Source organism: Cetorhinus maximus, chromosome 7, assembly GCF_964194155.1.
Source record: "Cetorhinus maximus chromosome 7, sCetMax3.hap1.1, whole genome shotgun sequence".
Classification (NCBI taxonomy): domain Eukaryota; kingdom Metazoa; phylum Chordata; class Chondrichthyes; order Lamniformes; family Cetorhinidae; genus Cetorhinus; species Cetorhinus maximus.
The window spans coordinates 74,367,495-74,381,427 of record NC_135885.1 but is presented as its reverse complement, the minus strand read 5'-3'; the positions used below and the strand labels follow the sequence as shown (position 1 = coordinate 74,381,427).

The 13,933-nt window shown below is 42.5% G+C and overlaps 1 protein-coding gene across 5 annotated transcripts in view; it reads left to right on the top strand.

The window, feature by feature from the left end:
• sytl2a (synaptotagmin-like 2a) overlaps positions 1-5,380 on the top strand; it is a 160,025-nt gene extending 154,645 nt beyond the window's left edge. For all 5 annotated transcript variants that reach the window (XM_078545715.1, XM_078545714.1, XM_078545716.1 and 2 more), the window contains one exon: positions 4,689-5,380. In XM_078545715.1, the coding sequence (XP_078401841.1) occupies positions 4,689-4,837 (149 nt within the window). In that variant the 3' untranslated portion in view covers positions 4,838-5,380. The remainder of the gene's footprint in view (positions 1-4,688) is intronic.
• Positions 5,381-13,933: the final 8,553 nt, after the last annotated feature.

Below are 13,933 nucleotides of genomic sequence, written 5' to 3'. Positions count from 1 at the left end.
TAGTCCACTGTATTTGCCACTCACAATGTGATCTCCTCTATACTGGGGAGATGTACAATTGCAGATTGGGTCACCACTTTGCAGAACACCACCTCCTTTCTGTCCCCAGGCATGATCCTCATATTCTGGTGGCCTGTCACTTTAATTCTCCACCTTGCTTTCATGCTGATATTTCCGTCTGCGCCCAGCTGAACTGTTCCAGTGAGGTTCAACGTAAACTTCAAGAACAGCACCCCACCTTTCAACTAGGCACCTTTACAGCATTCTGGATTCAACAACATTGAGTTCAACAATATCAAACTGTAAACTCTGTCCCTATTTTGTTTCCTTTTCTTTCCTTGTGTTTTTTCTTACTGTTAGCAGCACACCACCTCTAGGCACTTCTGTTTTTTTTTTGTTTCTTTTCTTGCCCCATTTCCATTCCCTTTAGCCTTGGAAGACTAACATTTCTGTAATTCAATATCTCCCATTTTCCATGCTATTACAGACCTTCCTTTGTTCTTGTCCCACTCACCCCTTGTTTAAAACCTATTACATCTCTAACTTTTCCCAGTTCTGATGAAAGGCCACTGAGCTGAAACATTAACTCTGTTCCTTGCTCTCCAGAGATGCTGACTAGCATGCTGAGGTTTTTTTTCCAGCGTTTTCTGTTTCTATTTCATGGTAGGTGTTTTCAACGTGAATATGGTACTTAATCTCCACAAGGACTGCGCAATGGTTACTCCAACCAATACTGTCATGAACAGATGCATCTGCAACAGATAAATTGGTGAGGGCGAGGTCAATAAGGTTCTTCCCTCATGTTGGTTCATTTACCACCTGCTGCAAGCCCAGTCTGGTAGATATGTCCTTCAGGAATTTGCCAGCTTGGTCAGTAGTGGTGCTACCAAGCCAATCTTAGTGATGGACATTGAAGTCCTTCACCTAGAGTACATCCTATGCTACCCTCAATGCTTCTTTCAAGGGTATTCAACAGTTGAGGGAGAGCAGTAATGGTAATCGGGAGGTTTCCTTGCCCGTGTTTGACCTGATGCCATGAGAATTTCTGGTGTCCAGAGAAACATTGAGGACTCCCAGGGCCAGTCCCTTCTCACTCTGTAGCACTGTGCCACCACCTCTGGTGGATCTGTCTGGCCAGGAGGACAGGACAGGGCATACGGAAGGATAATGGTGGAGGAGTCTGGGACATTTGGAGAGTATGATTATGTTGGGCAATTGCTTGACTAGTCTGTAAGACAGTTCCCTCCATTTTTTGGCACCAGTCCCCAGATGTTAGTGAGGAGGACTTTGTAGGGTCAACAGGGCAGGTGTGCCTTTGTCGTGTCCAGTGTTTCGGTGGATGCCAGGTAGTCCATCTAGTTTGGTTCTTGTTACATAGAAACTAGGAGCAGGAGTAGGCCATTTGGCCCTTCGAGCCTGGTCCGCCATTCAATATGATCATGGCTGATCCTCTATCTCAACGCCATATTCCAGCTTTTTCTCCATACCCCTTGATGTCCCTAATATCCAAAAATTTATCAATTTCTTTCTTGAATATACTCAGTAACCCAGCCTCCACAGCCTTCTGTGGTAGAGAATTCCACAGGTTGACCACCCTCCTGAGTGAAGAAATTTTCCTCATCTCAGTCCTAAATGGCCTGCCCTGTATCCTGAGACTGTGGCCCCTGGTTCTAGACTCCCTTAGATAGGGAGACCAAAACTGCACGCAATACTCCGGGTGTGGACTCACCAAGGCACTGTATAACTGCAGGAAGACACCCTTACTTCTGAACTCAAATCCTCTTGCAATGAAGGCCAACATACCGTTTGCCTTCCTAATTGCTTACTGCACCTGCCTATTTACTTTCATTGACAGGTGTACAAGGACACCCAGATCCCTTTGTACATCCACATTTCCCAATATATCACCATTTAAATAATACTCTGCCTTTCTGTTTTTCACACTGAAGCGTTTAACTTCACATTTATTCATGTTATACTGTATCTGCCATGTGTTTGCCCATGCACACAACTTGTCTAAATCGCCCTGAAGCCTCCTTGCATCCACCTCACAACTCACAACTCCGCCCAGTTTTGAATCGTCAGCAAACTTGGAAATATTGCATTTGGTTTCCTCATCCAAATCATTTATATATATCATGAATAGCTGGGGCCCAAGCACTGATCCCTGCGGTACACCACTAGTCACCACCTGCCATCTGGAAAAAGACCCATTTATTCCCACTCTCTGTTTCCGGTCTGTCAACCAATTCCCAATCCATGCCAGTATATTACCCTCAATCCCATGTGCTTTAATTTTGCCCACTAGCCTCTTATGTGGGACCTTGTCAAAAGCCTCCTTGAAATCCAAATACACCACATCCACTGAAGAATCAAATGGACTCGAAACATTAACTCTTTTTTTTCTCTCTCCTCCAGATGCTGTTAGAGCTGCTGAGTTTTTCCAGCATTTTCTTGTTTTTGTTGCACCACATCCACTGGTTCTCCCTTATCTATTCTACTAGTTACATCCTCAAAAAACTCCAGTAGATTTGTTAAGCATGATTTCCATTTCATAAACCCTTTGTCTAATCCCATTAATGCTTTCCAAGTGTTCTGTTGCCACGTCTTTTATAATAGACTCTAGCATTTTCCCCACTACTGAGGTTAGGCTAACTGATCTGTAATTCTGTTTTTTTCTCCACCATTTCTCCACCATTGCAGCAATTTAATGCAACAGAGTGGCTTGCTAGGCCATTTCACAGGGCAGTTAAATGTCAACAACATTGCTGTGGGTCTGGAGTCACACGTAGGCCAGACTTGCTAACAGCAGCAGATTTTCTCCCTTCAAGGACCTTAGTGAACAAGGTGGGTTTTCACGAAAGTCCAGTAGTTTGGTCATTATTAATATGACAAGCATTTTATTCCAAATTTATTGATTAATTGAATTTAAATTCCCTCAGCTGCCATGGTGGGATTTGAACTGTGTCTCGGGGGGAGATGGTGGCATAGGGGTAATGTCACTGGACCAGTAATCCAGAGGCCCAGGCTAATGCTCTGGGTGCATGGGTTCAAATCTCACCATGGCAGCTGCTGGAATTTAAATTCAATTAATAATTGTGGGAAATGAATCTAGTCTCAGTAATCTTGACCATGACAACTATCATCGATTGTTGTAAAAACCCATCTGGTTCACTAATGTCCCTTTAGGGAAGGAAATCTGCCATCCTTACCCGGTCTGGCCTATATGTGACTCCAGACCCACAGCAATGTGGTTGACTCTTAACTGCCCTCCAAAATGACCTACCAAGCTATTCAGTCCAAGGGCAATTATAGATGGACAATAAATGCTGGCCCTGCCAGTGACGCCCAAATCCCATGAAATAAAAAAAAAATTCTGGTTTACTGTGGACCAGTAACATTACCATCATGCACTCATTACCCTATTACCGCTGTGCCACCACCCCCCCTAATACTTTATATTTTTTTAAGTTTCAGTTGCCCTTTGTGCTCCAGAGTTGAGTTAACAATTCTTGACCTAGCTTTCAACTCCTTTAGTAGTCTTAACTCACCATATGTTAATGATGATCTCCAACAACATTCCACTGACTACATCCTCTGCTCTTCTAATTCTGGATTTCTCATTGTTCTCTCAAAAAAGTATGTTACAGTTCATTCATCGAATCTGAATTGCTATGACAACATGCATATTTTAAATCATGTAGACTGGAGCTATGGATAGTGATGGTAGAGGCTGCAATGTTCTTTCCATCGCATGGCTGAGCAGGAATCTCTCCCCAGCTTAATGCCTGCCATTGGTGTGTGTTGTAAGGATTTGCAGATTCATATTCAACCTTTTTGGCTGTTATGAACCCACCTTCCTTGGTCATCAACTCCTGGGGTGAGAGTCGAACTTGAACTTCTGGATCCGAGGCAGAGACGCTACCCCACTGCATGTCAAAACCTCCTTTCAAAAAAAAACTTGCATTTACATAGAACTTATCATGATCACTGGACAGCCAATGAAGTACTTTTGAAGTATGGTCACTGTTGTGGAAAATGCTGCAGCCAAGTTGCATACAGCAAACTACTACAAACAAATAAACTGTTTCTTTTGTGAGGTTGATTGATGAATAAATATTGGTCAGGACACCAGGGATAACTCCTCTGCTCTTCAAAATAGTGCCATTCAATCTTTTACATCTACCCAAGCAGGCAGATGGGGCCTCAGTTTAAGATCTCATCGCAAGTACTGTACAGGGCACTCCCTTAGCACTGCATTGGAGCATCCGTAGTGATTTTTGTGCTTAAGCCCTGAAGTTGGTCTTGAACCCAGAGTCTTGTGACTCAAGTTGGCAAGAGCTACTAACTGAACCATGACTAACACTGACTGCTTCCATTCTACCTTGTCCCTTGTTCAGTCACCATAATCTGAAGTTGTTTTGCCTTGCCATGTCTTTCACAAATCAAAAACTTTCAGTGCAGTCCGCCATAAAATAATCTTAATTTTCTCTTTAAGGTGCTCATCTACTATTTATTTCATGTAAAACTCTTAATGTAAGGAATTCTATTCGAGTGCTCTATCACTAATGTCATAAATAAGTGGGGCAATCAGCTGTATAATTCTTTTGTGATGTCATTTATAGGATGTGTGTTTTTAAACAAAGTTAAACTGAATTTTCCCTTTGACCATTTTTTTTATCGTACAGGTAAAAGTTATGGTCAGGCAGTAGACTGGATGGATTCTACAGAAGAAGAAGTATCTGTATGGGATAAAATGATTACCCACCCAAATACTTGGATCGAGGATGTGCTTCCTTTGAGAATGTTGATGCTTAGCAAAATGTCAGGAAACTAAACTGAACATTTTACAAAACTGGTGAAAGTCATTTCACAAATTGGTATACCAAAATTCATACTAGTTCTCTAATGTGGAAGAAAAGTGTCTTTGTTTGTGACCAGTTGTTTAACAAACATAGTTTGTTAAAGGAAAAGCCAAAGCTATATGTTACTATCTGAAAATAAATTTTACAATGCTGGGATATGATATTTCAGTTTGAATAGCAATTTAAAATTGAAGATTCAGATTAACTTCAGTCTGATGCCAATTTATTATGTTAATTCTGCAATATTTATAGCTACTAACAAACCAACCTTTGCTTTGACACTTTCGTTCACATAGTATATAAACAATGGGGAGGAAATCTATGCAGTGATTGTTTTCTAAGTACTACAACATAAAATGTCTTCATAATCAATTTGAGAATTGTTCAAGAAGTTGGGCAAGTATTAATAATGAAAAAAAGTTTAAACCTTCTTCATGAATTGTTGCAAATGCATCACTGCAGACTGTCAGAAATATCCATGTAATAATGTAATAATAAAGACACAAACTATCATTGATTTTTTTTTAAAAAGTAAGTGTTACCTGGGATTTGGTTGTCAAATGATGGTATTGCATGTGGCTGGTACAGCAGATGCAGTTCACCTAGATCATGATGTTTTAATCCGTAATTCCCATGCATGGCAAGTTTCCAGTTTCCGTCAATTTGTGATAGACACTGATTAGTGGACAAACATTTGCGAACTGGGAACAGCAGTAATAGCAACTTCATAAAGCACCTTTTTAATATTTTTTTTAACTCCCCAATTGCTTCACGATGAAGATAGATGGAAGAAAGAGAATTATTAACATCAGCTAGCATGGGAACCAGGAGGGTTGAGTGGTTGAGTTGGGAGGAAACTGGTTAAATGGAAGTGAGTCGCATGAAAGAAACCTATAGTCAGGAATTGATAAGGAAGTGCAATCTGCCAGGATCAGAACTTGTGTGTCTGTGTGTGTGTGTTTGTGGGAGTGGGTCAGGAGTGAAACAAGCAGGCATGTTCTCAATTTTAGAGACAATGGAAGGAAGCTTCCCAGATCCAAGCTCATCTCACTTGGAACTCCTGATTTTAATCTATCCCATTAGGTTTCTGCCTCTCCTATGATAATAACCTTGATGAAAGCCACAAACAACAATCTCTGTGACCATGGTGCGCTATCCCCCCTTGGCTCATCTGAAGTCTTTGTCATAGCTGACCACACCTCTTCCTGTACTCTCCCTCCCCAACTCCCAGCTTCAATCTACTATTCTCCAGCTAGGAATGCCCTTATTTGGTTTCACTCTCTCATCAATTTGATTGTAGCCTAGGCATTTCTAGCAATGGCTTCTCTTCCCAATTCTGTACTATCATTCAGAAGATCTTGAATGAATCCAACCGTAATTCCCTTGTATGTCATTCCTTGGAAACATCATGTGAAGACATGGTGCAGAATTTTAACTGCCAAGGTGGGGCAGGTTTGGGTGTAGGCAAGGGCCCTGGAAAGTAGCATTGGGTCAGGAACCCAATATGATTGTCCCACCTCCAGGTTTAACCCAGGTGGGTTTGCAGGAAACCCCCCTGAAGCTGTCTGATAGTTAATTGGTGATTTAAATATTGAAATTACTTGAGGATTTAACCTAGCGTTCTGACTTTAACATCCAGTGCATGGGTTTCCTGAGCTGGGTGGAACTCACCAGGGTCAACAGCAGGGGATCATTAATCAATGAAACTGATGTGCTAGGAAACCTTTAAAAAGTGTAATTGCAATGTTTATAGCTAGCCTCTGTGAAAGGCTTGTGTTCATCGGACTTATTCTGGGGAAGTCAATTCACTGCTATGAAAGCAATTTCCAGCTTTTTGGAAGTCATTCCATCTACTTTGGACTTTACCCATCTTGGTCTCTGCTTCCCTGCTGTCAGCCTTCACCGCAATTTATGTAGTATATCATGGACCACTGATCAGGAGCAGTCACACCAACAATAGTAGCACTGGGGTCTGCATCCCCAGTAGGAGTGGCAACGACATTCTCCGCAGGCACATGCTGCTCCAAAGGGCCGAGAGAATGGACGCAGGGCAACAGCTCAAAGGAGGTGATACCCCCAACAGGTGGCATACAGATAGTGGATGAGTTTGGACATGATGGAGCAACAAGACCTTCAGGAGGCACGAGTTTTCATGGCAAGTCACTGCTGACATCAGCCTTCAGGAAGAAGACCTTCTAAGAGTTGCATTGCCAGTGGCCATCAAAATTACCACAGCCCTGAATTTCTCCATCTTTAGCTCTTACAGGCATTTGCTGGTGACATCTCTGGGTGTCTCAATCTGTTGCCCATTAGAATATCTCCTAGGTCACCGATGCCTTGCTTTGCAAGACTGCTACTTCTGTTGACTTTGCCACGTATGATGCCAGCCAAATGCAGAGGACTGTTCATTTCACTGCAATGGCCGGGCTCCCCCAATGCAGGAAGTCATTGAGTGCAAGTTGTTAGAATCATAACTCTCAAGACTGAAGTTTTCTTTTACAAAATGGAAGGACCTGGCATGATCTGGTCATTTGGATGCTAAAAAATTTTTTTCAAAGGTTATAAGTTCACCTTGGAACCGTCAACAAGCAGGCCTCTTCCAAGAAATCACCTGACCTACGCGGTACTTGAGAAGGAGTTGTTTGTTTGTGTTGAACTGCAAAGCACTTTAATTAATGAAGCTGGGAGACCAAAAAGAAATCTCATGCAAGAGAGGAAAAAAGTTGTGAACCTGCTTGTTTTGAAGGCAGTCTTGGAGCACAAGCTGAGAAAGACAGGCTACTCTGACTGGCTCCCTCTCTCTATCTTGCCTAAAATTGTGTGGCTATCAACCTGTAGCTAAAGAACACTCATCTGAGTGTGACTTGTCTGCATTTGGACTTGCAAAGCTGAGACCAGAGATGAGAACTTTCAGGCATCCACCAGGACCAGCGGCCCATCCTCACATGAGAGAACTCCGGGTCGGCAGCATCGGGCCCTATGGACTTTATCCTTCATTTTATAACGTCCATCCTCCAAAGCCCAGAAAGACCCTGTCCTTTGTTTGTCTGTGTGCGCTAGGGGAATTCTTTAGGAAGAGATAGTTATACTTTGCAATTACAACTGTAAGTTAACCACTACTTGCAACTTGTTAAAAAGTTTTGTTTTTCAAAAACTCAATGATTATTTTTAAGAAGCCTGTCAGAATCTCTTTTCTTCTGGGTACTGGAGGTATGGGTACACAATTGGCCATTTCGGTGAGAAAATTAAACATTTAAATTAAAGTGCTGAGTCGGAAGATGAGGTGCTGCTCCTCCAGTTTGCGTTGAGCTTCACTGGAACAATGCAGCAAGCCAAGGACGGACATGTGGGCATGAGAGCAGGGTGGAGTGTTGAAATGGCAAGTGACAGGGAGGTTTGGGTAATGCTTGCGGACAGAACGAAGGTGTTCCGCAAAGCGGTCACCCAGTCTGCGTTTGGTCTCTCCAATGTAGAGGAAACCGCATCGGGAGCAACGAATGCAATAGACTAAGTTAAGGGAAGTACAGGTGAAATGCTGCTTCACTTGAAATGAGTGTTTGGGCCCTTGGACGGTGAGGAGAGGGGAAGTAAAGGGGCAGGTATTGCATCTTCTGCGGTTGCATGGGAAGGTGCCGTGGGAGGGGGTTGAGGTGTAGGGGGTGATGGAGGAGTAGACCAGGGTGTCACGGAGGGTACGATCCCTATGGAATGCCGCCAGGGGGCGTGAAGGGAAGATGTGTTTGGTGGTGTCATCATGCTGGAAATGGCGGAGGATGATCCTTTGAATGCGGAGGCTGGTGGGGTGATAAGTGAGGACAAGGGGGACCTTATCATGTTTCTGGGAGGGAGAAGAAGGTGTGAGAGATCATGAACTCTCTCCTCCATCCCCAACCCCTTTCTGATTTTTCCCCCTTTTTGTTTTTTTTTCCAATTATTTATATAGATTTTTCTTTTCCCACCTATTTCCATTATTTTTAAATGTATTTCCATCCATTGTTTTATCTCTACCTTTTAGCCTTTTTCAATTCCTTCACCCCACCCCACCCCCACTAGGACTATCTGTACCTTACTTGTCCTGCTTTCTACCCTTAATTAGCACATTCCTTTAGATAATATCACCACCTTCAACACCTCTTTGTCCTTTTGTCTGTGACATCTTTTGGTTATCTCCACCTATCACTGGCCCTCTATCCAGCTCTACTTGTCCCACCCCCCCTTAAACCAGCTTATATTTCACCCCTTTTCTATTTTTCCTTAGTTCTGTTGAAGAGTCATGCGGGCTCGAAACGTTAACTGTGCTCCCTTCCACAGATGCTGCTAGACCTGCTAAGTTTTTCCAGGTATTTTTGAAATTGTAACCCTGACTGGTTTACAGAAATTAACCAAGAGTAAACTTATGGAATTGGTGGATAAGCTAGTGTTAAAATTACCTGAAGGGCCGAGGAAAGCCGACCTAGTTGAAATAGTAGTGCAGCATTTGAAATTAGAAGGGATACCAGAGAGACCACATTCCCCAGGGGGTGAGTAGATTGACTTAGCTAAGATCCAGTTAAGAATGAAGCAACTTGAATATGAAAAGGAACTGAAAAAATCTTGAGGTGAAAGTAAAGAAAAGAGAGAGCATTTAGGAAGCTGTAACTGGAATTTCAGGCAAGGGAGGACGATAAAGAAAGAGAGGCAAAGGAGAGAGAGAATGAATGAAAAAGGGAATACCAACTTAAAAGGATGGACCTTCTTTAAAAAAAAAGCCTCAGATCCCGAGGAAGGTTCTGATGATGAAAAATCCTCCAACCCAAAGCCTAGTGGGTAGGTGTTTAAAAACCCTCCCACAATTTGAGGAAAGGGATGAAGAGGCATTCTGTATTTCGTCTGAGAAGTAGTTAAGCAAATGAAGTGGCCAAGAGAAATCTGGGCATTGCTCTTATAGAGTAGGTTGATGGGTAGAGCTCATGAGGTTTATGCTTCACTTTCAGAAGAGCTTCCTGTGGATTATGATGCAGTAAAAAAAACTATTCTTAGTGCATATGAAGTTAGTCCCTGAGGCATACAGGCAGAAATTTTTAAATTAGGGAAGAATTGACGGGGGTGGGGGGTGGAGTGCAGGAGTGGGCGCATGCAGCTGCGCCTCCAAACGGCGCCCCCGATTGGGGGTGCGTCGCCATTTTACATGGGCGGACCAGTAAAGGCCCGCCCAGTGTGACATCTGCCAGGAAGCACTATGCACCCCCTGTGTGGGCGGAGGGGATGGTGGGGGAGTTCCCTAAGCCGGGAGTGTGCTCTTTCACGCATGTGCACAAAAGAGCGCACGCATCTCCCTGAGGCTAAGTGCTGCCTCAGGGAGATTGGTGCCAAATTCAAAAATGGTCAATGCACAAAAATAAAATTTCCCTGACGTCCCCTCATGTGACACTGTCACATGAGTTGGGACATGTCCATCACTTTTATTCAAACTTTTGTTAAATTTTTAAAAACCTTCATGAAACCTCATCCCGCCCATGGATGAGGTTTCATGCTTTTCCTCAAGCCTGCCAGGGCTCCCGGCCTGCCTACCTGCCAACCTTAAGGTTGGACGGGCAGGCCCATTAACTACTTGATTTTTTTTTAAAATGGCCTCAATTGGCTGTTGACAGGTCGGCGGGCTCACAGCTGATTCGGCTGTGCCCCCGCCGACCTGAAAATAGAAATGACGCAGGGTGACGTCGGGAGTTCCACCCGATGCCATCCCACATCGGCGACCGGGCCCTGCCCCCCCCCCCAGACAAGCAGTGGGGATGGCTGACGATTATGAGCTGGTCCATAAATCTAAACCATTTTTCCAGCATCCCCACAAACCCAAGAAGAATAGAAGGAAGGAAGGTGAAAGGAAGGCAAGTAGCCAGGGAAGAGAAGGGACGCTGGGAATACCCTGAAAACTTCTCAGGCCAGAAAGGAAGGTGCTGAGGGTGGAAGTGATATTTGAAAGCCTAGGTGTTTCCATTGTAATAAGGTGGGATATGTTTGTTGTGATTGCTGGAAGTTGCGTGGTTAATCAATGGGACTTATCAGGGAAAGGAGCCCTGACCGAAAGTACAACAGATCAAGTTGTAGTGTTAACTGCATCTGTGAAACTGAGTGTGAACACTGCTGTGAGTTCAGGAGAGGTGAATGAGATGCATGAGAGTTATAAAGAATTTTTGTCAAGGTGGGGATCAATAACCCCTTATCCCTCAAATGAGACAGCTAAACCTATAATCATACTTAGTGATACAGGAGCTACTCAAACTCTTTTGCTGGGGAAAGGCATAACTTTTTCACCAGGGAGCACATTAAAAGCCAAGGTTTTAGTCAATGATATTGGTGAGGAATATATACCCATACATTTGTACCGGGTACACTTGGGAGTGTGACAATAGGGGTTGTTCAGCAGTTACTTGTAAATGGAGTTAATTTACTCCTGGGAAAAGATTTAGCTGGAGTGAAGGTAAAGCTTCTCCCATAGTTAATGAGGTTAAAGAGACAGAGCAGTTACAGGAAAACGTCCCAGGAATTCTTCCTATGTGTATGATAACCCAAACAATGACTAAGCAAAGTCCATTATCAAAGGTCAAAGTGGTACCACAGACTGGTATTTGGCCAGCTGAAACTTTCTTTATAAAATTAGATAAACCGAAAGAGATGTTTAACAAATCTTCTCTAGTTGAGCTCAACAAGCTGATCCATAATTAAGTAAGATAGCCCAAACTGAAGCTGAGGCTAAGGCAGTTCTAGAATGTTATTATGTTAGAAATGGAATTCTAATGAGGAAGTGGAGACCTTCTCAAAGAACTGTAGATGAGGAGTGGACGCTTGTTCATCAGATAGTGGCACTGCCCAAATATCGTAAAGAGATATTACAAATAGCACATGAAATTCCTATGACATGACATGTATGCATACAGAAAACTTGAGCGCGGATAACCTGGCAGTTTTACTGGCCAGGTCTTCTCAAGGACGTGGTACAGTTTTGTGCAATGTGCTATACGTGCCAGATGATAGGAAAACCACAACATGCAATCAAACCAGCACCCTTAATTCTTATACCAGTTTTTGAGGAACCATTTGGTAAGGTGTTAGTGGACTGTGTGGGACCGTTACCAAAAACGAAAGCAGGACACCGGTATATCCTTAATATTATGGTTATGACAACTCGATTTCCAGAGAGCATCCCTTTAAGGGTCATTATGGCTAAAGTAGTGGTAGAGAAGTTAACCCAATTTTTTACTCGATATGGATTACCGGTAGAGATCCATTTGAATCAAGGTTCCAATTTTATGTCTAAAATTTTTCAGAACATAATGATGAGTTTGGGTATAAAACAATTAAAGTCCACAGCATATCATCCACAAACACAAGGAGCTTTAGAGCGGTACCACCAAACTCTCAATGATAAAGCATATTGTCATGAATATCCCCATGATCAGGACAAAGGACTGGATTTTCTTTTATTTGCTACCTGAGATTCAGCAAATGAATCTACTGGTTTTAGCCTCTTTGAATTAATTTATGGGCATGAGATAAAAGGACCTCTGAAATTAATCAAATTCGTCAAATGAATTAAAGAAAAGATTTTAGGAGAGAAGGGCGAATCCTCTATGTTAGATTATGTGTCTGTGTTCCAGGAACGGCTCACAGGAGTCTGCAAAGTATCTCAAGAACATATTAAAAATTTCTCAAACATAGATGAAAGAATGGGCAGATAGGCAAGCTGTGACCCAAACATTGCAACCAGGGGATGAAGTGTTAGTATTATTGCCCATACAGGGGGGACCTCTGAAAGCACAGTTCAGTGGTCCATACCAGGTAATTAAGAGGGTTAGTAAAGTAAATTATTTGATAAATACACCAGATCGTAGGAAAAAGAATTGGCTGTGTCGTAGCAATATGTTGAAACGATACTATCGTAGAGAGGAAGAAGGGAAAGAGGAGGTATGTCAGGTTGTATGCATAGTGGAGGATGAAAGAGACAGTGAGTGAGGTAGAAGTGATAAGTTCACAAACTGAACCCTACTATCCGATTAGCTAACACTGAAATATTAGAACAGTTAGATACCATATTTTCATACTTAGAGATAGGAAAAGAAAGGATCTAATGAGGATACTTATAGAATTTAAAGGAATCTGTAGGGATAACACAGGGTCTACAACTTTAGCCACACATGATGTGAATGTAGGAGAATTTTCTCCTATAAAGCAACATCCTAATGGGTAAAGTCTGGAGAAGCAATCAGAAGTGACATCAGAAATTCAGTACATGTTAGAAATCACCTAACTGAGCCTAGTCAAAGCAGTTGGTGTTCTCCTGTAGTGTTAGTGGCTAAACCTAATGGGTCAACCAGACTCTGCATAAACTATGGAAAGGTTAATCCGGTAACAAAAGCAGATTCTTACCCAATCCCTCGTATAGAAGATTGTATTAACAGGTTTGGCAGTGCCATGTTCCTTACTAAGTTAGATTTGTTGAAACGATACAGGCAAGTACCTTTAACATCCTGAGTTATTGGCTTTTGTCATGCCAAATGGTCTATGCCAATGTCAGATAATGCCATTTGGACTAAAAAATGCTCCAGCCACTTTTCAAAGACTAATGAATCAGGTGATCACTAACGTTCCTAACTGTGTAGTTTACTTGGAAGATGTATTGGTTTATAGCAACACATGTAAAGACCATTTAAAACAATTGGAAGCCTTATTTAAACTATTACAGTCAGCAACTCTAGTAATAAACCTGGCAAAAAGTGAGTTTGCGAAAGCGCGAGTAACTTATTTAGGGCATATTGTAGGGCAGGGACAAGTCTTGCCAAAATCTGCGAAGGTACAGTCTTTGATAGGATTCCCTGTCCCTAAAACTAAACAGGAAATCATCAGATTTTTAGGGATGTGCAGTTTCTGTCGTAAATTTGTGCCAAACTTCAGCACAATAGAGGCTCCACTAATAGATTTATTGCAAAAGAAATCAAAGGTGGAATGGTCAAGAGAGTGCCAGACAGCTTTTGAGAAGCTGAAGATGATTCTAACTAATGAACCAGTATTAGCCATCCCTAATTTTGCTA